General features: G+C 42.8%; 1 protein-coding gene across 3 annotated transcripts; it reads right to left on the reverse strand.

The window, feature by feature from the left end:
* Positions 1–6,857: 6,857 nt before the first annotated feature.
* Positions 6,858–23,683, reverse strand: cacng7a (calcium channel, voltage-dependent, gamma subunit 7a). 3 transcript variants are annotated; one of them, XM_073463510.1, is made up of 6 exons: positions 23,488–23,683; positions 22,218–22,304; positions 18,461–18,601; positions 10,346–10,491; positions 7,136–7,370; positions 6,858–6,913 (listed from the first exon to the last, which is right to left on the reverse strand). In XM_073463510.1, the coding sequence occupies exons 1-6, from the start codon at positions 23,681–23,683 to the stop codon at positions 6,858–6,860; spliced, it is 861 nt and encodes a 286-aa protein (XP_073319611.1). The 3 variants fall into 3 exon arrangements, with proteins under 3 accessions (XP_073319611.1, XP_073319610.1, XP_073319609.1); XM_073463509.1 differs by having other exon boundaries at positions 6,858–6,974; positions 7,023–7,370; XM_073463508.1 differs by having other exon boundaries at positions 6,858–7,370.
* Between the last annotated feature and the right edge of the window lie 836 nt (positions 23,684–24,519).

Raw genomic sequence — 24,519 nt, forward strand, 5'->3', positions numbered from 1 at the left:
CTGAAGATTTTCTGGGTCCCCTGACAAACGTCTAACCTGCTGCTCCAAAACATCTGGCATGCTGCTGATCTCCTGGTGCCCAATTCATCCAGACCACAAACTTTTTAATCCATTTGATATGTGAAATCAAGACAAAATCTGTGAAAATGTACTTTGCAGTTTGATGCCATTGGCTTGGTTTTGTTATTCTTGCACTTCTGTCCTCTAAACCCTTGAAGTGTTGATGCCATGCAAACATTACAGCCTGTGGGACCTCTTTCTGCAAGTCTTTCCAATTCTGAAACAAAAACACACAATGAAGCAGCCGGGGTACTGACAACTAACTTGAGCTTGTTCAGTCATATCTCTAACATCACGGTGTGCAGACTGGGAACAGGCATTCTTAGGGCCTCCTTGCCAGTAGGGGGCGCAGACAGAAGGGAGAAGACATGAACTGCCTACATTAAAAATGTTTAAAGGTTCCTGTGTGCACTTCACTGTCTGCCACATAATTAACACGGTCTCTTCTAACTTTCACTCCTTTTTGGGAATTCAGTGTCTCATATTGGGAATCATGTAAATGTTTCTCGTGGACAAAACAACATATTGCATCATTCATCCCACCTCTGTTATGAAAGAGTGGTGACGAAGACAAAGAGTCGGCTTCCTTTTTAAAAAAAAATCCTCTTCACAATCAAGGTGAGGATGAAGCACAGTGGGGCAAAAGTCAAAAGTCGGCAGGAGTGTCTAATGTTTTAAGTGTGTGTCTGCGGGGGGCTGATGATCACTGAGTGATGCGGAGGCAGGTGCTGGGGTTGCATCTTTAAAAACAGCAACAACAACAAAAACTTTTATGGATTTGGGGTTCACAAACTTCATTCAGATTCAAGGATATTAAAAGTATAAATGTGTCGGACGTAAGCACAAAAGTTTTTGGCCTTCACATTCATTCTATCTGATAAAGATCAAATGAATATTGAATTGGACTCTGGAAGCTGGAAGGTGATCAGATGCAATACGACATCATGTGTGTGTAACTGTTTAATGCCTCCGTCAGGTACATACAGTTGTGATTCTCTCTGCCGGCTTCAGAGGCAAAGAAACGAGACAGTGAGGCCGGAGGGGAAGAATAAAGGCAGGAGAGAAGAATGAGTGCAGAAAGGAGAACAGACAGGTAGAACAAGACAGCCTTTACAGGTTTAATAAGGAACAGTGAGGGAGCCAAACTAAGACGGATAGTCAATATGGATCAGAAGGCTGCCAGGGGACGGGAGAGTTGAGACGTTTGTGTGTGTGTGTGTGTGTGTGTGTGTGTGGTGGGGGCTATACACAGGAGGGGAGCCAGAGTAATAAAGACAGACGGAGAGGAAATCAATGGCCAGGCCAGAAAGACAAACATTTAGAAATGAAGTGCAGTCGCTCCCCCCCCGGACTGTAGCGACAGTAAAAAAGCCAGTCGGCCAGAACTTCCGCTGACATTCACAGTCCGGTCACACAGCGAGCTGCAGCAGATTACACAACAGTGAGAACGCTGTCATTACACGGCGAGCCCTGAAAAGCTTCTTACTCAGGTGGATGTAAACAAATATCAGCAGCAGGATGTGCTGAAGTATTCAAAAAGGAAAAGTTTGTAAGAGTTTGTTTGAACAACTTCCTGTTAGAACATCAATTTCTTTTACACCGAGGACCAACACAACGAGCATGACGAGTGAGGAGGTGTTGGAAGGTATCGGCTATTTTTCATTCGGGCTAAGTTGTGTTCAAGCCACTCTAAATATCTCTCCTAAACTGGGACGGACCAGCTGCCCAAACAGGGATCTGTCCCCACAAAATGCTCAGAACTTCCTCCTCTGATCAGAAGAGTCTGTTCCTGCTTTCTGAAATGAAAAGTGCAGCTGTGAGCTCAGTGCTGCAGAAAAGCATTACATCACTCTCCGGTAGCATCAAGTTTGAGAGGAAACTTGCAAACTTTATAATTAGTGTCAGACCAGTTATCTGAAATCACAAAAGGATTATAAGGTTGTCCAAAATGAAATTGGACCAGAGGATTTTTTAGCAACAGCTCTGTTTGCTCCCACAGCCCCTGAACACCCCGCAGTGCACCGCCACAGGTGGGCTCCTGTTATTTGGGCTGCTTTTTTTCTCAGGAACATCAGGGTGTGAAAAAAAAAAAAAAAAGCCTGACTGACATCTCTTTAAATGCCTTGGAAGATTTGCTGCACCTCTTGCGTCAGGCAGGACAAATAATTTCTTCAGACCTCAGCAGCCAGGACCGGGCCCAGGTTTCGACTGAAAGATGGTCTGATTAGCTGAACACCTGCAGCACCTCTCACAACATATCCTGATGGATTTCATTGTAAACGCGTTTTATTCTACGTTTTCTCACAAATGCATTTACTACCTTTACATCGTACAACAACATCAACCCCCTCAAGCATTAGGTTGTTTAGAGGGAGACAGAGATTTACGTGTGATTTGTTTTTCTTCCGAGCGATTCGTGAATGCAGTTCTATGGTATGTTTTCTAATAAAAAAACACAATGCTTCAGAGCCGCTTAATATTCCACATACATATACCAGCTCAAATGTGTTATGCAAACGCTGACTCACGCTGTAATAAATGCATCTAATTTTTCTGTCCTGCCATTGTTACATAAGTATCAACATATGCAAATATGTTTGTTGATCTAATCAATCCGTGACTCACTTTCTAACCTATTCCTAGTCGTGCCCTCTTCATCTCACACACTTTCCAATGTCGTCAGCCGGGTTAGTCATACGAATAGTAATGATAATACAATGTGAACTATTTGAAATGAATATCTAATATCTGAACTAATATCAGTTTCAGTTTCTGTTTCTGTTCTCATGTGTACCAGAGGAGCCGTGAATTAGCGGGTAAAAATAAATCTGGAACAGAGTTTGAACGTCTCTAATGAAGAGCAGCACTGTGGCCCTGATGTATTTCTCTAAGTGCTTAAGCCATGTAGTTAATACAAAATGAAACAATTTAATCGTAATTAATTGTAGGGGGGATTAATTGAAAAGGTCAAAAATACCTCATGTGCCCCACAATGCATTCAAGCAATGACACCATCATTTTACTATCTGAACATGTGATTCATTCTTTGTTTAATACAGCTCATGTGCACTTAGACTATTAGGCATGACATTAAAAACACTTTTTTTTGCTCTTGTGTCATGTCCCCGCCCATTTTTGGGTGAATAGTTGCATATTGCATATTTTGCTTTTGCCATTAGGAGCCCAAAGCCTAGCATTAAGACACTTTATTTTTTTCCCCGTGGATTCGAAACCACTGCGTGAATTCCAATGAGTGTGTGTTAAATGAAATAATATGATAAACAGAAATTAAGCACAGGAAAGGCTGGAACCAGGCAAGCTTTATTGGCTTCAAACTTAACAAAACACTGCTGGCAGATAAAAAAAACACACTCCTGCAAATAGCTCGTTTGCTGGAATGATGAAAACAAACTCTATTTAAACACACATGAATTATATGGTCTTTTTTTTGACAGGTATTGAGTCAGTCAAGTGTCATTAGACTCATAACATATATGACCATGTAAACTTCTCTACCTTTATAGTGTAAACACGTCTTGGCAGACTGCGTACAGCGTGTTCAGTATGAATATTTACACCTTTGATTCACAGTTTGAAGAAATGTCTGGAAGTAAACACTTCAGAAATGGTTCACTGCGTCAGAGCGCTGCTTCTCTGCTGTGACGGCTCTGATTCATTTGTATCAGAAGTCGGCTACATAAATATATCTCTGCGTGTGTGTGTGTCTGTGTGTGTGCTCACTACACAGCATGAATGCTCAGCTTTGGCAATTAAAATAAACATCTCAAAAAACATCAGCGAAAGCTCTCATACTCAGCTGCTAAATGATTCCCTAGTTAATTTCCACATAGCAAATATTCATAAAAGATGCTAACACCGCAGTTAAGTTGCTACACTGTTTTTTCTTTAACAGTACCACAGGTTGTAAGCTTAAACACTGTTTCCCTCTATGTCTAAAAATGGCTACAAACAATGCCCTACGCGGGGCACCATTTTATTATGCTACAAAAACAAGCAATCTTTAAGTTTGTCACGTTAAGTCACTGTGCAACTGTGAACTTCATGGGAGTCGAAGTGGAAACCTTGTGTTGTCTCTGTGGAGATATATGTTAACGTATACAAAAGTATTTTTCAATGTCATTGTCAGTGTCAGTGTCAAGTATGACCTCAACTTTTGAGGTGACAAGGACGGGAGGTGTCAGAGGTTCCAGGATACATGTTGGCATTTTACATTTCTGTCGTTTATGTTGAAAATTGACATATTGACATATTTTGTAACAATGACAAACTACCAAAGGTTTGGAAAAGATCATGTGTCCAGGAACACAGCTGGAAAACGTGCAAACGGTTTCTCTAAAAATACCCAATTCTGTTGTCGCAAAGACGGCGGGCAAAATGTCCCGGCATCTTGCTACTAAGATCCATTGTTTTGTTGGGATACACACACAGCTGGAAAATGGCCTGACATCTCGCTAAGAATACCCAGTTTTGTTGCCACAAAGATGACTGTAAAATGTCTGGATGGTCGCTAACATCACTGCTGAAATGGTCTCGAACTGTCGCCAGCTGCCACGGCACCTCCATCCCCTCCTCCTGATCAGAATGTCAGCTCACATACTTGTACTTTAAATGAAATATGATTTGCAATGTAAAATGTTGAATTTAAGTTTTGATTGAAAATGCCAACATTTTTTATTCTAGCGTCTGGGCTGTGAGAATCAGAATCACTACACTCCATGGAACCAAAACTTAATTTGCTAATGAAGGCCACAAAAGACTTAACGACTGTGTGGAATTTTCTGGAAAAAGATGCATAATCTTACTCTCATTAATGGTAAGCTAAGCTAATTGCATTAATAATTAATAACAGGACGTAAATTGGAACGCAAAGCCATCTGTCACGGCGCACTCAGGTTTTCAGTTTGCCTCCCATGTAAGCTCGTGTTCATCAAAGTGCTGTATCTCTACTTTCTATATAGTCTTTATATAAACCTTCTTTTAAGTTATGTAAAAAAACCAGGAAGAATTGGATTCCATTACGAATCTGTCAATTCAGGAAGCACATCGTCACTCAGATAAACAGAAATTAACTTTAGTTTACTCTGCAGTGCTCAAAGCCTGAAACTTTTCACCAACACTCTACTTTTACTCTCACATACTTTGTCTTCTGAGCTGTAGAGTAACAGGTAAGTCAGGTTAATGTAGACTTTTATTATATTTTCTGACCTGAATGGATTCAAATGGAATCAAATCTGAACCTGGCTTTTCAAACGTCTGCTCTCCTCATATCTTCATATATCTTTATGTACACGTGGCAACAGCATCACAACTCCAAAGGCATCCGTTTTGATTGTGCATGGGGCGGAAACAGACGGTCCCTGCTCGGTCAGTGCTAAATGTTACAGAAACCTCCTGAAGCTTCCCACCAGAGGCGTTTTCGAACTGCACTGGAAGAAAAAAGTCTCTCCGTTACGTTTTTCCCGTTTCATTGCACGAAATGTTTAAACATTCATCCCCGAAGCTTCCCTCTCAAAATACAAACAGCTTAGAAAATCCAATAGCTAAAACACCTAAAACATACTGTAATATTTACACCCCATGATAGTCATACAGGATAAAGTTTTTGTAATATTCTTTTCAGGAAGAGATAGAGGCGGGAAGGGGAATTTCTATACAGCTGAAGTATAAATCTCTATGCACGTACAATTCACCTCTGGTTGTGTATATAGTAGTTGTGTTTGTAGGTCATGGTACATGGGCAAAAGTTGTAAACAATACTGATTATTCAGAATATTTATATCATATTGGTATTTTTACTGTTTCTTTTCAAATACGTTTTTTCATGAACAGGGTTGGGAAGTAATAGACACATGGGGTTAACTTTGAACCACAGAATATGTGCTAATTTGTAAAAATGTCTGGGACAGAAATTTGAACGACAAATCGACTAAAAACTTGACCAGCACATAAAAAAAAATGATGCTTTCACCTGCAGCGTCTCCCGTAAAAGTAAATACAGATAGAAGACGTCTATAAAATCAGATGAAGTCCGTCAGAAACAAACACCACAGTGACAGCCGTCTGCTTTTATAATTCAGGTTTTCTCATGGTTTTGCGTTCTCATTTACTGAGAAAGAAATACAAAAATAATCAAAATGTAGTGAACCTTCCCAACCATGTCCAGGAATCACAAAAAAAACACTTCTTAAAATTATTTTCCAAGAAAAGTAGGTACTCTCAGTCCTTGTTTGATGACAGGATTATACATTAATATCCAGATATACAGTTTAACTTGTTTGTTCTTTTTTGTGAATGGACGGCGTGTTTGGAAATGATTCATCTTCCTGTTTCCCGCGCTGCTTCACACTGTCGCCTGTGTATCACGGCCCTGATGATGAATGTACCCGTCAGAAACCCCACAAACGTCTTGTTGCTACTAATCATCGTATCTCTTCACTCCTCCCCTCCCATGTTCCCTCCCAGCATGTCAGAAGTTTTGTTAAGTGTCTGTCTTCGTCTCGGCCTCGACATCGGCAGTGAGTCATCCCTCCGCCCACCTGCCTCTCCTCTCCTCCCCTCTTTTCCTTTCTCCTCTCTCCTCTTTTTGATCTCCATAAACCTCTCTCCTTCATCCACTCTGCTGCATCCCTCCTCCCACACACGTCGAGGATGCAGGATTTGTGTTTGTGTGTTTGTGTGTGTGTTGTCTTGTGGTGTGTAAGAGCTGTAACGGAGCCAATCTAATCCCCCCCCCTCCCCCGGTTGTGTTTTCCCTCCCCTTCACTTGCGTATGTAGCCTAGCATGGCGAGGCGCTCATTCGCATGTGCGTGTGATAGCGGGGAGGAGGCACGGCTGAGGGCGGCCCCGCCATGGGCAGGGACTGGGGCGGGGGCCCGCTCGGGTGGGGGTGAGGGTGGGCATGGGCATGGGAGGCCCTGGGTAGGGTGGAGGTGGCGGCCATGTGGAGGGGGTGTGGGTAAGAGGAGGAGGTGGAGGAGGAGGAGGCCGGCTGGAGCTGGTAGCTGGCCGCCGATGAAGGCCCAGAGGAAGAGGGCGTCGGCTGGGAGCTGCTGCCCCCCTTGGGTGGAGCCTGCGGCGGCGTCTGGTTGAGCTGGATGGAGATGTCGGAGGAGACTTCAGAGGCGCTGCGGCCCCGCTGCGGTGGAGGCCAGGAGTCTGGATGGAGGAACTGGCCGCTGTAGTCGCTGCAGTCGGACATGCGTGGGCGGTAGAGGGCGGGGTGAGGCCGGTACAGCTCCTCCTCAGCGTAGCGCTTCATGAAGAGGTAGACGGACATCACTCCTGCACCCTGAGACAGAGACACATCACAGCATGATGAAGATAAATGGTTACTGCAATCTTATATAATCAGCTATATATGTCAAGTTTGGTTCCTTAGCCTGAGTATTTCCATTTTTAGTCCAATTTGTTTTGCTTTTTGTAAATATTTCTCTCAAAGTTCCCATGAAACTGCTGGTGGAGTGCTTCCTGCCTCTGAGAAGACAGGGGGCCAGTTAGATGACAACGTGGTCGTCTTGTCCCGTTTGGCTCCTGGCAACCTTGAGACTGAAGCCTGAAGGCGTTCACTAGGCTGCTGCTGGTTAGCAGTAGTTAGCAGGTAGTTTAGCAACAAGTAAAGCTATCTTTCAAAAGTCGGGCAGACTGAAGACCCAGACACACTCCAATTTGGCACAGTTCTTTTTATAAATGCGTAGCGACATCTCACAAATTTAGAAAGCGTTTACTGGAAATGAAATGAGTTTACGCCCTTGAGTGAAGGATGAGTCATTTACATTTAAAAAAAACAATTTTCCAGGAAATTGCAAACTCAACCATTAAGAATACATTCAAACAACTTCCTGGTAACAGATTAAGAGTAAGTGCAGCACATCTGATAATCCCCTTACCCTGCAAACTAGAGTTGACAACAGGCTTTTCTTTCATGCTATTGTAGTTATCAGCAGCTGTCGTTGTGCGCCAAGAAACGTAGCAATGTGCTTACAAAGTCTGTGAAGACGACTGTTAGCCAGTGACCAACTGAAAAAAATGTTTTTTTTATTGCTGAAGGAAACTCGGTAAGAAACTCTGTTGTCAGGAACGATCCACAGGGCACCTTTAAGGATGATTTGGCCCTTGTTGCATCGACTTTGACCGATCTTTTTCTAACTCTTCACTCACAGATTGCCCAACTTTATAGAAATGCAATACTCATTTGCTGGAGTAACACTTTCTAATCAAATAAGGCGCTGACTTGACTGAAAGAAATCAGTCAAATATATGCAGTTATTGCATTTTATATCTGTGTATGATGGAGCAGAACCGGATCCAGATGCAGATTATAATTTTTCATGAATAAAAAGTGAAATATTTCGAAACATTTTTCCGTTAATTAAGAAAGCTTAATGGATTATGAAGCCCCAGGGACGGTCTGGGCGCTTTCTAGTTTTTATTACTAATTTCGTGTTGCTTTTAATGTGTTTGGCTGTACGCCTCTTGTACTTTATTACCCCTGGCAGGAGCTTCATCTTTTACGAAACATTTATTGCTCTGTTATGCTCTTTTTTGTTTTATGTATATCGATAGCACATTGAGATGCAGCATGGGCGGATACTCAAGACAAATTCCCCAACAGGGGGGCCGAGAAGTTATCTTCTTTGTAAGAAATACACATGCTGTCAAATCAAATAAATAATTTGACTTGTTTTCTCTTCTGGCTACAGTTTTATTTGTGTTTAGACATGTTTAAACAGATCTGGTTACATATAGTTTCTGACGGACAGTCGTGCAAATAAAGTGGATCCGACAGATGAATAAACACATCACACAGGGCTCAGAGTGTCTGTTGGGAGACGGAAATTGAGACGTAGAGAGACGAGACCGTCCATGAACATTCAATTTGTGTCACCAGAGGGAATCAAAACGAGGCTTTTCAGCAAATTCTCCGACGCAAAAAGCTTTTATAGAAACATCAGAATCAGCACCGTCCTCCTAAACTGCAACGCGGAGCCATTAGGAGGGGACAAAATTAAATCAATCTGTAGTCATTTTTGCAGCGAGTTGACAAAAAAGAGCTTGGCACTCCTCGGTGGAATGAGCCATTATCAGAAATGTATTCATGTTTTCACTTCGGGCATCCGCCGGAGCGCTCGCAGCTCATTCACTATTCATCCACAACATCAGCGCGACAACCGCCTTTAAACTTTAGGATGCTGATGAATGTGAGTGTGAGTGTGTGTGTGTGTGTGTGAGTGTGTGTGTGTGTGTGTGTGTGTGTGTGTGTGTGTGTAAAACCCCATGTTTTGCAGCCCTGGTGCAGATTGGAAACAAGAGCTGGGGGAGAAAAACAGAAAAGGAAGGAGGAAGAGAGAGGAGGAGATACAAAAAAAAGGACACAAGAGGACAGGTGGGAAGAAAAGGAAACAAAAGGGATGAGGACAGGACAGAGGAGATAAGAGAAGAAGATATAATAAAATGATTAGAGCGGGACAGATGAGAGAAAAGGAGAGGGGAGAAGGGGAGAAATGCTACAAGAAGAAGTGGGAGAAGAAGAAACAAAGAGATAAGATATGAGGACAGAAGCCGGGAGAAGAGAGGAGGAGATCAGACGAGAAGAAAAGAGAGGGGAAGGGACGACAGCGGGTTAAAGAAGTGAAGATGGAAGTAAAGGACAGACGCAGAGAGAGAAGAGACTGGCAGAAGGAGAAGAAGAGGAAGGAGAGGAGTGAAGGATGGAGTTGAAGGAGCAGAGCCCCTCCCAGCGAGGAATATTTCTGATGCATATGAAGCTGCGCTGCGACAGAGCTGCTGCCCTCAAGTATTCCAGCTATTAACATTTATGAATATTGATGCAGGCAGGATGACGGGCTCCTACGCAGGCACTTTTTAAATGTGTGTGTCTGTGTGTGTGTGTGTGTGTGTGTGTGTGTGTGTGTGTGTTTAGCTGAATAAGTCTGCATTTCAGCAAGCTACAAGCGATTTGTGCGTCTGTGTTTATACACATGCTGGAGTGTGTTTAGCTAAACGGGGGTTTGGTCGACATCCAAGACCGATTTCAAACAATCTGTGTGTGTGTGTGTGTGTGTGTGCATGAGCTCTATTGTCTGTTACACACATCCTGCAAAGCATCAGTACATATTAGTGTCACTATGAACAGTGTGTGTTTGTTTGCATGCTGGCTTCTGCCTTTTGTCTGTGTGCAGTACACTCAAATGTTTCAAGCACGACTACATTGGAGTGTGTGTGTGTGTGTGTGTGTGTTGGTGTGTATCGTTTTTCTTCGATTACCTCTTTGAGCAGGAAGGAGGAGGCGGCGAAGGCGAAGGACCAGCCGTAGCGGTAGTGGAAGAACTGCTCCGGCTCTCTGGGTCGGTTCATCACCTCGTCATTGATGCTGGAGATGTACAGGACCAGACCGACCACCAGACTGAGACCTGCACACACACACACACACACACACACACACACACACACACACACAGATAATTTATTACCACAAATACATTTACAGTTATATACTGGCTTTAAAACGGGACACAAGTTCAACCCAACCACCAGAACAAATGCTGCCGATGCACATTTCTGCAAAACCACAGATAATTCAAAACGTTATGTTCTTAATGTTGGAAACTTTTTGCTTGTTTAGGTTAATTTATCATTTTTTTTATAATTTTTTCTTTGCTTATGCTCTGGTTAGGTTTACGCACAAAAAAACACTTAAATAAGATTAGGAAAATGTCATGTCTTGGCTTAAAATACCACAAACGTAGCTTCAGATGAATCAGATTCAGATTGATAATCATGACTCCACTGGCATCCAGGAATTAAAGAGGGGCACTTTCTCTAAGCTGTATTTGAGGGCAGGCACACAAAGAGGTTTTAAAGCCAAAGACAAAAGAGATACAGGAGACGTCAGACCAGCTCAACGGACTGAGAATGACATTTAGTTTTATTGTGTCCTCCATCCTTCACAAACGTCTAACAGTCCTACAGAACACAAATAACTAGAAAAGCAGGAGGTGCGAGGCTAACGTGGCATTACCCCCGCTACCCTGTAATACCAATCCCATTTGAATGGGGCTTTAGTCTCTTTGTATTTCTGTAGTATTGTGTGTGTGTGTGTGTGTGTGTGTGTGTGTGTGTGTGTGTGTGCGTGTGTGCGTGCGTGTGTGTGTGTGTGTGTGCGCTCTGTAGCTGGAAAAGCTAATGATAACGTGTCCTGGTTGTACTGTAAATAGGCTGAGAAAACCCCAACAACAGGCTGCGCTGCGGTTCAGAGATAAACAAGGACATTCACTCAAACACACACACGACATGCACTTCTGCTTGCGGTCATATTTGTGCACAACACACACTTAAATACACACACATACACACACACTGTGAACCCTCATTAGGAGTGTGTCAGTGCTTCCTCCCGTGTCGACAGACTAACCACCGCAGCTGACCTCCAAAATCCTCCAGCAGTGACACTCTGACACTAAACACAACCACGATGCTCCCCTATACAACTCACCACACACACACACACACACACACACACACACACACACACACACACACACACACACACACACACACACACACACACACACAATGATCACTGACATGTCAACATACACCACTGTGCCAAACAGAAAAAAGAAATAATTAAACGCTGCTCTGGACGGACTTTCATTCGAAAAACGTGTTAAGCCGGATTTAGGCTTCTGTGTCAGGGTGTCGCAGAGGCTCTGTGGCTCAGCGGAGCTCCTCCTTAAACATGTAGCTACGAGTCAGAGCTGCAGAGATACGACGTGTTCACCGCAACGAGGCCGACTGGTCAGCCTGCTGCTCGTAGTGCCTCCTGTTCCTGCGCCAGTAGAGGCAGTCCTGTTCACAGAGACTATTTTTTCTCTACGGATTTTAATTTATGATCCGGCAAAGCAATTTCCAGTGCAAACTTTCCCTCAGCACCTGTCACTGTCTGACAGAACTGAGAGAAAGGATGTAATGATTGCCGGCAGTCCTTATTCAGGAGGTAATGTGGTGGCGGCCCTCAGAGAAGTGATCATTTCTGATAACGTACAGTCTGTACAGCTGCATCAAAGTTATATCTGTGGCAATTTTTCAGTCCCTACATTGAAAGATTACAGTAGCTGTAGGAAGAAGGCAGTCCTGCTCTTAATCGCACCTCTCTACAAAACTCCAACCTGCAGAAACAGCCACCAGCGGTCAAAATACCGGACCTGCAGCGTATGGAGCCGACATTTCTGCATCAGTTTCAGTTCAGTCGGTTCCTTTGCTGGTTGCATACAGAAGGGGAGCTCAAACATGTTGATGGAGAAACATTTTAAAGAGTGACACTTGCTACAGGATATGTTTGGCAGCAAAAACACGAAGGGCGCTCTCTAAAGCCAGTGTTTGGTTTGTCCTTTTTAGTCTGCTGTAGAAACACAGCGATGCAACGTGGCCGACTAGTTTTTAGCTCATTACCGACTGAACTGATAAAGGCCCTGAGGTAGGTTCAAATATCCCTGCATCTAGTTTTAAAGCCTGTCTTGTTCGAGATAAGTGGTGCATATGTCAATCTAAATGTGTGTTTAGTAACATGACTACAAAATAATTGACACAGCAAACTGGGGGCTGATATTTGATCGACAACAACACAGAAAACCAGGAGAAAACACAGAACCCTTATCTGCAAACAGACCGACAGAGCACCATCTGCTCCTGATTGGAAATACCTGTTCAACAGTGAGACTGTTTGGTGTCACAGCTGTGTAAAACTGGGACTAATCAAAGCAGAGAGACAGGAAGTCCTCGAGGAGGCACGCAGGAGGATTTGTTGGAAAGCTTCAAGTGATGGCTCGGAGAGACCTGGCAGAGGATACGGACACGTTTCTATTGTTCTGCTCCAAATTCAGACAATGTGATGTGTTGAAAAATACTGAAGTGATGCAGCAGATATACAGCTGCAAAAAAAAAGAAAAAGCCTCCACGGTTTCTGGCAGTAAAACAAATCCTTTGCTTAGGAAGGACTGAAGAAGAAGAAGTGGGACAGCTCCCAGCCTCTCGAATTTTTGGCCCATTATAAAATCCTTTTTAAAGACTTGTTTTCTTGCACTGTGCCTCTAACATAATCTACATTTTATTTTTCCTTTCAATCAACGTTAGACGATGTGACAAATAGAAAACCAGGCAAAGAAAAGAGTGTTATAATGATATATAATAATATAAATAGGACTATGTAATAAAAATGCAAACGTATTCTCACGTCTACTCAAACTCTGCGTCATTTACATCGTAGAAGCTACGGAGAAAACATCAAACTGGTCGATCTAACTGTGAAATCAGGGACAGAAAATGAGACAGAGTGTTGTAATTTCCTCTGTTGGCCATTAGATGGCAGCGTTGTGGCTGAATGCTCATCTCAGCGACAGCCTCCTGTTCTTAGTTGTGTGGACAGCACATGTGTGTAAATGTGGCACACACACACATTCACACAGAGGGTGAGGGGGAAAATAACCAGAGAGGCAACAAAAGAGACAGAATTGCAGGAGAGAAATTACTGGAGGAAGGACAGACAGCTGGTCCACAGCCTCCATGTTGTAACCTCGGGGTGCACGAGGACCAGCAGATTTTCCACGATGGGCAGTTTTCATGCTGACTGAACCAAACTGTGCTGTGTTTTTCCTGCAAAATCCCTCCACTGATTTCTGCTTTGTCCTCTCCCTGCTGCTGTGTGACATAATTGCAGCGTCTCTTTTATGGTAAACAAGAGAAAAGAAAGAGAAGAATAGAAGGAAAAAGTGTTTCAGACGTGAAAACGCCGATCATCGATTTCTCCGTTCAGTTCTTGTCTTCGCGCTACGATTTCTCCGACAGCAGCTTTGTGACTGGGAGTCACAATAAGTTTTTATTTTTATTCTTCTCAGAAGCTGCACACAGATCTGTGAAAGATAAAAGGTTTATTCTTTAATTCTGTTTTTCACTTCATCTTTAAGAATAATGCTCCCACATCTGTTATCCATTTATTACTGTCAAACTGTAACCTTCATAACATTTCTATTATTTTAATTAAGCTTTTTAAAACAGAAATAAAAACACGTTCCTTTTTTTTCTCCATTAAAATGTGAAATGTCTAAAAACTACTGGCACCTACACTGATTAAACTGATTTATAACATGAAGGTGTAATATCCCAGGTGAAATCAATGTTTTCACATGGGATATAATTGTGATACTAATGTTATGTATTAGCTAAAAAATATGTAACATAATAAATAAAGTGGAAGAATTTGGAGTCCGAGGCCTGTGAGTCACTCTTGAGGTAGTTTGGAATCAGTGCTTTGAAATATATAGAAATGTCAAAGTGTTCATATGATCATATTCAGTCTGAGAGCAGTGAGAATGTCAGTCTATTTTTGGATATAACCTCTAAACATGCACTTGACAAAAACCTGTTTTCAGAAGTGCCGAGATATTAAAAATCCACATATTTGAGCTCTGAACCTTGTAAACAAAGGTGTCAGCTACACGTTGGTGATTAGATCATTCAGAAATGCCCCTTGCCTCCCTATTATGAATTAGGTGTCAGCACACTGTGAATAATGCAGGACGATCACTGTGCTCCTGTTTATTGGAATCAAACTGGAGGTTTTCACACATTTCTGGCCTCATAATGACCCGATAATGATCATACGAATAGCTCTGTTTGTAAATGCCTTCAAGAGCTGCTTCCTGACTCTCAGACAGAAATGCTACAGTTGTTCTCTACAAAAGAAATTCATTTCCAAAGTAGCAGCTTCAAATATTGTAAAAGCTTGGATGTACAAAACAAGGCTGTAGATGTTGAGTCTTGATGATAACACAAAGTGAATCGATGCGTTCATCCCTGGAAACTGAGTAAATGTGTCTATTTGCATGCACGTGTCTCTCCGTCTTGGCTCGGTGACATTTCTATGACACCATAGTTGTCACGTCTGTCCAAATGTCCAGTCAGCAGTCCACCATGCTAAGCTAGCATCTGTGAGGTAAAGCTCCCTCATGCAAAAAAAATAGCATGGAAGGTGATGTCATCCTGTCTGCTCAGAGGAAGAGAGAGAGACTAACGAGGTCCAAAAAAATCCCAACATCCGCTTCCTCAGCGAAACGCTCGACCCTGCACTCGAGGTAACCGACCGGAAAACGTCACCCCGCCGTGCTGCAGCGACACGAGGGAGTGATGTCACCCTGTTGGCTGCAGAGACTCTCCATCCCAACGTGACTCTGATGAGCTCGGTGACAGATATCACAGCTCGAATGTTCCAGCGACGTGACAGGAGGAGACTTTGTTTAGTTAAATGTTAATCCTCAGCGAAACAGGAAGACGGATCACAGGTGCAAACTCTGACCCGAGAGAGAAACTTTTCTAAAACACAGCGTTGTGACAAGAGTGAAAGTCCAACCTCAACAAACATGGCTGCAACATAAAGAAATGTTCAGTTTTAACCTAATGTGCTTTACTAACATTTATTCTGGTGAATGGGTTGATAAGATCCTGGCCAGAAACTCACTGTGGTCGGAGAGAATTCAAAAAGCTGTGCGCGGTGAATAAAACTCATCCCACAGGATCGGACCTGAAGGATTCTGATTCAGTCAAGTTCATCCTCACCAAACTGGGAAAACTGTCTCTGTGCGGAGCTGCTTTGTTTCGTGCCGACGTTGTTTTGTTGAAACGGGAGGGAGACAAACACAAGAAGCTCAACTGTTGTTCAGGATTCAAGCCAAGAGACCAAACAAACAGCGCTCCTGATCAGTATGTGGACAGGAGCGTCTATAAAAAGAATATGATCAAACATTCCAGCCGGTAACTTTCCACTTTCAGCTACGTGTCTGGAATAGTGTGTCTGCACTGAAGCCTGGTGTCCGGTCCACTTACTGCACCCAGATTATGGGAGATTTTTGGGGCTCAGACCAAAAAGATGTCGTCCTGAAGAAAAAACCGACCTCCTCATTACAGACTCTCTGATTGATATGTCAAACTTACAACAAAGCAGCATTCCAGACTGCTTGGTTTATGTTCAAACTTTTTTTTTTTTTTACAAAAGCCTGCAGCGAAACATCCAATCAGTGCTGCCCTGCGGCTTCCTCGCAGAGAGCAATTATTCGGAATTAAATCCCGTTTCACTGTTCAGCTAGCAGTGAGAACAAGGTGAGGTCTGACGGGCTGTCAGCTGGGAGAAGGGAAGAGGAGCTGCTCCATCCACCGAGCTGTCTTTTTATCATTAACCTTGAAGGATGTTGACTTTTTACAAGCTCACTCCTCTTTCCTCTGCTCGGCTGCTTTTTTAACATCTTATTTAAGCCGGCAGGTGAGGGATGAGCTCGCCGTTTTTCACGCAGGTATCCAGTCATACCTCGATCCTTTTGTCTGGTCCTACAGTCCTGATGAACCGACGTCCTGCAGCGGCGGTTGTTTAGGTAGCAGAGAGAGTTCATCACTCAGACTGACAGCGTTCGATCCAGCGACTTCTCATGCATGACCGGCTCTGTCTCCTGCAAAATACTTTTATATATTAATTTGATGTACAGTCTGGAGGAAACAGACTGCCGCCTGGCAACGGTTCTTCAAATCAAGACAGTGTGACCGCCTGCACTGCATAGAGGAGATAAAGAGGAGGCTGAGCTGGACGGGTGGATGCACACAGCACAGACCGGAGTCTAAAATCAACGAGACCTTTTCTTTATATATTCTGTTGAGTTGTGTTCTTACACTATCCCGAATGTTTCCAGCCACGTTTAAACCCGGAGAAATCCTACGTCAGAGAGTGAGGAAGGAAGTCAGCAACCGTGGTGAAACATGAAGATGTAAAACTTCTTTGCCTCAGTCAAATTGTCATCCGCAGTGGTGGTCGTCAAACAATGAACACAACAAATCCCATGATACCTTGCAACGTCATCAAACTACGCCTTTTGTTTTGAGTTTGGATTGATCGAGGACTACCGGCAGGAATGACACGCTGTACGTCAACGCATCCCATCAGAGTGAAACTGTCTTCTGTCCATGTACATCCCAGCCTCACTCTCACTGCATCACATACAGCCACACACTTCTGAGTCTGACTGTAGGTAACCCTCTAGCGTCAAGTCCAAGTTTGGGTGGCAGTTTGATGGGTCATACGATGGAGTTTCCCCCCGGGTTCATTTCCCAAAGGAGACCAAGTTTTGTTACTTAAGTAAGTCAATGTATGTAAATAATTAATGCTTACATCATCTTACACAACGTGACGTGTTTCACGTATATTTCATAACTCACGTTACGAAAGTTTCGAGATTCAACGTAGTTATTTTAACCCAAAGCGTGATCTTCTTCCTAAACCTGACCGAGCAGTTCTGGTGCCTGAACGTAAACCAACCGCAACATTTTCACACTTTTACACAGTCCAAAAGTCACTGCGTCATAATATTTGAACTGCTCAACAGGAAGCTTTATTTTAAATCAGATGTTGCTTCTGTTTTTATCTCCAGACACTGGTTGGACAGTATTTATGCTGTAAAATAACCTTTTATTGCATTATAATAAGACTAGTGTTCCTGTTTGACTCTGCAAGGTGTTACGAACTTATCTTTGCAGACACACTGTGGTATTAAAGGAGTTAGCTGTGATGTAATCTGCTTTAACTTTTTACAAATACATCCTGTTCTTCAGGGACAAACCAGCTTTAAACTTTTAGTGTTTGTGTTGCTGCAGAATGTCAAAGAAAATACTTTTTTTCAACAAGGCAATAAAAAGTTTGGGGACATGAAGGTCAAACAGTAATAAAAGAAAGTGTAACCTCAGCCGTTCTTAAATCTCTGCTGCAACGCTGTTCTTTAAGTTTTTTTTTATCTGCCGTAACAGGACAAGTTTTGAGTCTTTCATCGTCGCCGTGCCGAACTGTAAAGCCTGCAATTTAAAAGCGAGGCAAGAAGAGTGACCCGAGAGCAGCTGAGGAGAGTTCACGGCCGACTTTTTAATCACTCGCTCATAAACCTCTGAGAGCGGCTGGGAGAAAATACTCCTCACAGGAAGTGCACCTGTCCCATTAATTGGACGGAGCTCACTTGATTTTGACTTTTGGCAGAAATATACTGAGCGAGACGCATTTTGTGTTCCTGGAAAATGTGTTTGTTTTTCCACAGACCTTTCATTTCACAGATTCTCCCACAGCTGAGGTTTGTCTCCCAGGCTGCTTTGCTACGACTACAACACGCGGCGGAGTAATTGGAAAATATGGAAACAAACCGTGACAAGTAAAAGCCTGGAGACAGAAGTTGTTCCACAAGAGTGTAATTTGTGTTCTGTGAGTTTTTGATTGTTTGGAAAACCTTGTTCCTGTGCACAAAAATAAGTACAACTCCACTTAATTAACAAGACTCGCCGTGCACGTGTTCACGGTACCTGACAGTATGAAGAATATCCCGGAGACGAAGGCGAGGATGGTGCGCTGCGGCCGAATGTGTCCGATGTTGCTGATGACGAAGGCCGTGAAGACGAAGAGCAGGGACACCATGGGGAAGGGAGTGGCGGTTCGGACCATTTCTTTGATGAGAGGGAGGATTGTGGGAGAGGACAAAGACAAGGACGGACATGATTAAGAACAAGATGTAAAGACAGCTGGACTCATCTCAGAAAGTTTTCCAACGATTCAAATAAAACATTTCCCCCCTTCAAAGATTTTCTTCTTCTCTGCTGTGAGTCTAACGTGCAGGAAACACATCATGAATAATTCAAATTGTTATCAGCTTGCTTCTCGAGTTACTTCCACTGTGTTTAAACTGTTGAAGGCAAAGATGTAAGTCTGATATGACAAACTATGACTATTAATATTAATATTAATATTCGAGTGCCACGAAACCAGCCAACAAAGTCTTTGCTTTTAATCTTTTATTTATTCATTATCTTAAAAGGCATCGAGAAGGTTATTTTGTGTTTGTGGTGCAGCAGGTGCTTTGCTTCTACAATGTTGTTGGATTTATAATTATTTGCCTTCACTGGTGGTCAAAACCGGTTCTTTGTTCTAGTTCTTGCAGCAGCGATAATTCAGATTTTCTGTCTTTTTCTATTCGTCATTCAAAAAAGGGAAACTGGAAGAACCCAGTAAGCGGTTATACAAACCATTGTCATGATGAAGTGTTTGCCGCCGCTGTCACTGCTCTCGCTGATATAGACACTTCAAATCGAGCCAGTGTTTGATTAAAGATTAAAAATGTAACTGGCGAAGAGGTGGAGGTGAAGAGCAAGGAGAAAATGGTTTAAATCACTCCTCTTTTTGCTCTGTTTTGGTCTCCACCAACTCCTGAGGTTATATAGCTTCCTGATAAATGTTCCACTGTGTTCATCAGCTAGTTGCTAATGTTTTTTAGCCATCATTAAAACACTAACGAGAGAACAAAGACTGAATCAAAAAAATGTAAATTTGCCAGACGTAGAAAAACCAAAACAAAGGACTCAAAAACACTAAAACCTTCCGAAAAGCTGATGGGAACTGATCATTTCCTGTGGGTTTATTACTACAAGCAACCCGTTTCACGTTACACATACTCATTTGATCAGTTGTTAATATGAAAATATTCATTAGTGCAGCTTTAAAGTCAAACTCAGATCAGCTGCAGCCATGTTTGGTTTGCTGTTGTTGTATTTACATTATGATGCGTAAAGAAACGGCGTTTTCACAGTTTTTGTGTAAATCTGAGCTTTCAAACATGATGATCTGTACGTTGCTGGGTTCTTAGTTTTATAGCATGCTTGTGGGAAGACACTGACCCGTCCTTGTCTTATAATTCTCGCTCTTACTCTTTGAAAACACGCTTTGTGTTGTTGACTCACTTACCCGCACCGAGAGACATCCCAAGTGTTTTTCTTGCAAATCATAAACACAATATATAGAAAATCTAACAGCATACCCATATTTCAACAACAGAAGACATATTTTCTGATGAAACACTCGTTATAAATTCAAAGTATGTTCAGAAAAAGTTCATTTAAAATTCTCGCTGCACACTTCTAAATAACCTGCGGTCTGCCGGAGCCCACGCTGGGTTATGCTGAGCGAGGCGGTGTGTATGATTTATTCAGCGAAGCTCTCCCACAGTGCCACTACAGTGTTATGACTTGTGCACTTGTCTTGCGCACCTGAGGACATTTATCTAGCATTAAACGGACCAAATGTCTCGGCCCCTGGTGTCCCCAACAACACCGAGTGTTTTACTTCAAAGAGACAGAACAAACGGAGCACTTAGAGGCCGGTTCACAGTGTCAACATCTTAAATCATTAAAACAGCTCCGAGACAAAATAACTCTGTGGGGAACTTCAGCCAACTCGACGTTCATTTACTGTTCGACCAACGAGACGTATGTTCAGTATTCACAGGGCTCCTTAAAAATAAATACGGTTCATCGCAGGTTCTTTGGCCACAGCGGGCCTTTAGGAAAGTTCTGGTCGTGTTGAGACTTTTATTCAACTTATTATTAGTCTGGGTTTCTTCTGTGAATATTAAGATTTTAAGTAAATGTTAGTAGAATCAAACAGGGTTGGAGTACATTTGTTTTTCAGACAATCAAAGACACCTGATCCTTATTAAGTCTCACCTACTAGATGCAAAGTTCAGTCCTGTCAGTAGGTAGAAGATGGACGAGGAGTCAAACACAAACATTCTTCATTCTTTGGTGTTTCCAGCTTTCATAAAGCTCTTCACAGGTGATTTATACACAGAGAACCTCAGTCTTCTTCATCGTCACATTTTATAGACCATACATGCCGTATGGTCACAACAAACTTGTTTGTGTTTTACATTGTGCTCATTACTAGATCTTTCAGGTGTTCGTTCATTCTATGTGTCTTGTATGTCTGATCAGATTGTACGAAATTAAATGCGATTGTCCTTCCAGCACCTTGTAAACACTTCTCAGGTTGGGCTGCTGATCAAGAAGGCATCAAGAACCTCACTGACATCGTTCAAAAGGTGAAGATATATTGTGTATTTCTTAGGATAACAGATCCAAACACACTCAACAAGTGACGTGCAACATTCAGTTAACAGGTAACAGATCTGGTGGACCTTCCCGCGTTCAGCATGCCGACTGCGCGTTTTTAGAGTGGCCTTTTTATTGTGACCGGTCCAAAGCACACCTGTGCACTAATCACGCTGTGGAATCAGCATCTTGATATGCAGCACCTGTCAGGTGGATGGGTTAACGTGGATTTTAATGTAATTCTCCTCAAAATTTAAAGGAATTAATCCTGATCTTTTACTTCATCTGGTGAACAATGGGAAGTGTTTTTATATGTGTAATGATTTGTATGCACGACTTAGCGTTTTCTTACGCTTTAGATTCTACACACAACATTTTTTGTAAGTTTGACTTTGCAACTTTTTAACTTTCCCTGCAGACATGAAGCTGTTAATAATAAACCTGTGTAGCTTCCCCCCGTCAATGTCATTATCTTATTCAGCTACAAACAGTGACGATAAAATGTAAAGTTGAAGGATACAAACTTTAACTTTTTATTTTGTCAAGCAAAATCTTCCACAGGAAACAAAAACAATTATGTATCAACGTTACATTGTTAGAGTATCACAGAGAGATCCGCCGTATTCTGTATATCACATTTGGAAACATTTAAAGGAACAGTTCATCTCAAAATGAGAACTCAGTCGTTATTCACTCACCTCCATGCTGATGGAAAGTCTGAAACTTCAGAGTTGCAGCATTCTCCTAAACAACTTCCGTATCTGGGGATCTATATATATTTAAAATGGCTGATTTGAAAAGACGTTATTTTCATCTTTTCAAATCAATTTGGGATCTCTGGGCTTCAGGAGACATTGATTCAGCTTTATGGAGCCATTTTATTGTATATTATTACATTTGCATTTTAAAGTCTCCAGCTACTTCAGTTGTTTAGGAGAACGCTGCAGCTCTGTTTTGCAGGACTACGAAGCTTCACACATGCGGGTGAGTAGATGGTGACTGCATTTGTTCAGGTTTGGGTGACCTGTTCCTTTAACTCTTACATGCACATACATGTTGTTTGCATCTATGATTTCGCGAACATCATCTTCTATAAGTGCAAATTGTTAGAATCAGCGTTTTGTCCCCAATTAAACATAATGACAGCCATGAATATTATTAAACCTGTGTGGATGTGACTTACTGAGTATGTTGGCCGTGTTTTCTGTCGTGATCTCTATCTCTGGCTCGGTGAAATACTCTGACGCCACACATCTGCCCTTCTCTGGTCCTGAGAGGGAGAGAAAAAAGAGAGAGCGGACTGAGAAAGAACGAATGGATGATAGAGGAAAGCAGAGTGACGAGAGCGAGATATTCGGGTCTAGCTTTGGGTCAAAAGCAATATGGAGATGTGAGCGTATGAAGAGGAAAAAGCAGAATAAACAAACAAACAGACAAACAAACCAGAAACAGAGATAAAGGGCAGACAGAGAGACCGAGATGGAGCGACGACAAACAAAGAGATTCAGAAAAAAAGGACGAATGGAACGAGAGGTGAGAGACGATAGAGAGACCCTGAAAGAGACGATGAAAGAGGAGAGCGAGCGAGGCGGAGAGTGGAAGTGGGAGAAAAAGTGAATTAGAGATAGAGACAGATGGAGGTCAGGAGGGTCGGGAGGAAAACAAGGTCTGAGCTGAGAGACGGAGGAGCTGAACACACACAAGACGATTAACCTCACACACACGCACGCACGCACACAAACACACACACACACACACACACACACACAAAACACAAAACCGACATCTATATATACACACAAAAACATGTCAACAAATTGATGCATACATGTACAGACAAACACGATTTCCCCCCCCTCGCTCTCACCCACACACCCACACCCACACCCACACACACACACACACACACACACCCACACCCACACACACACACACAGACACACACACACACAGAGCCAGTTCCAAATGCCACCAGCGTTTTCCTCCCCTGACCTTTTGTACCAGGCGTCAGACAACAGGGAAACACAAACATGGCCGCCTCCCCAGAGCAACACCATCATGACCCGAGACACAGAGACAGCTACTGCAGTAAGGACAGTTATTTGTATCTGTGCTGTCCACCCGCCTGTGTGTGTGTGTGTGTGTGCGTGTGTCTGAATGCAGGCATGAATGAAAACTCTTTTTATCTTTTTGTTTTTAGGGCTCCAGGATGTTTAAACGTAAAAAATCCAACCACGTCTTCACCGACTGTCTCATTGTCTTTGTGTTTAAAACATGGAAAGTTAAAATTTGAACACAATCTTTGGTTATTAATCATCCAACATTAGATCTGTTGTTGAGGTCAGGGGTCAGGGTTATAATGACAAATCAAACCTGTGCAGAAAATCATTCAAAATGCTGTGCAAAACACCTCAACACAATCACAAAGTCAGTGACGCTGAACAGTTCCCGACCTGCCACGAAGCAGACCCTCCAGAGGCCGGAGTGCAGCGCCATCTTGACCTCGGTGGTCTGGTTCTGCTGCAGGACGATCCCCTCCTCCATCAGCAGCCAGTAGTCCGTCGAGACGGCGACGCCGACCAACAGCAAACCGCAGGCCCCGAAGATCGACGAGAGCAGCGTCAGAGCCCTCGTGCTGAACGAACTCATCTGAGGAGAAACAGAAAGACAGCGAACCTGTCAGATGTCGGCTCAGCCCGGCACGCTGAAGAGGAGGAGAGAGTTATTTCAGTAACCAGAGGACGGACGGGGACGGCAGGACAGAGGGAAAGTGTCCGGTTTGTTTCAGGATCAGAGAGAAGAAGAGGCGACGTGAGGACAGACAAAGATTGATTTAATTCATTGATTTATACTTCTTAAAATATGCACCAGCAGATCACAGAGGCAGGAAAACAAGGCTGAAGGGCTTTTGACTGAAATCTTTCTTGACTTTCATTGACTCGAGCTGTTAAATATGTATGTTATATTGAACAGGAGAAGAGATGAGAGAAGACAGGAGGGAGCAACCTTGGACCCAACTGAACCATTTTCATGTTGAAAATATAAAAAAATAATCCAGCTCACATCATCATTTCAAGTATAAGAGTGCTGAACAGCCTCTTCATACCAGTACAGAGGATTCAAGATGTTTCTCTTCACGTGTCAGGGGACTGAAGATGAAAGCTTTTTACGAGAAGCAGGAGAGACCAGTACAACTCAAGGACTGGGAGATAAGATAAAAAGTGCGGCGGGGAGGGAGGTCAGGGGAAATTATGAGTAATAGAGTACAGGCTCTGAAATGTACTCAGAGTATCAGAGTAAAAAGTCTCCTTCTGAAGGACATCTGTGGTCAAAGCTAACTGAAGCTCACGTCATATTAATATAATTCAAAGACTATTAAAGTTAAAGGTAGAGTCAGTAGGATTTTGTCCCAGCTGTTCCTGAACGCACCACAAAGATAGTTGATTGTTGAGTTTCATTCCCAGGACGTCAAATAGCCACATGTT

The sequence above is a fragment of the Pagrus major genome, chromosome 3, assembly GCF_040436345.1.
Source record: "Pagrus major chromosome 3, Pma_NU_1.0".
Lineage (NCBI taxonomy): Eukaryota > Metazoa > Chordata > Actinopteri > Spariformes > Sparidae > Pagrus > Pagrus major.

Coding starts and splice junctions, on each gene's coding strand:
- cacng7a (XM_073463508.1), bottom strand. CDS start 23,683: ATGAGTTCGTTCAGCACGAGGGCTCTGACGCTGCTCTCGTCGATCTTC. Junction 10,492..18,460: donor GATATTCTTCATACTGTCAG/GTACCGTGAACA, acceptor GTGTGTGTGCAG/GTCTCAGTCTGGTGGTCGGT. Junction 7,371..10,345: donor CCTCCTTCCTGCTCAAAGAG/GTAATCGAAGAA, acceptor TCTCTGTCTCAG/GGTGCAGGAGTGATGTCCGT.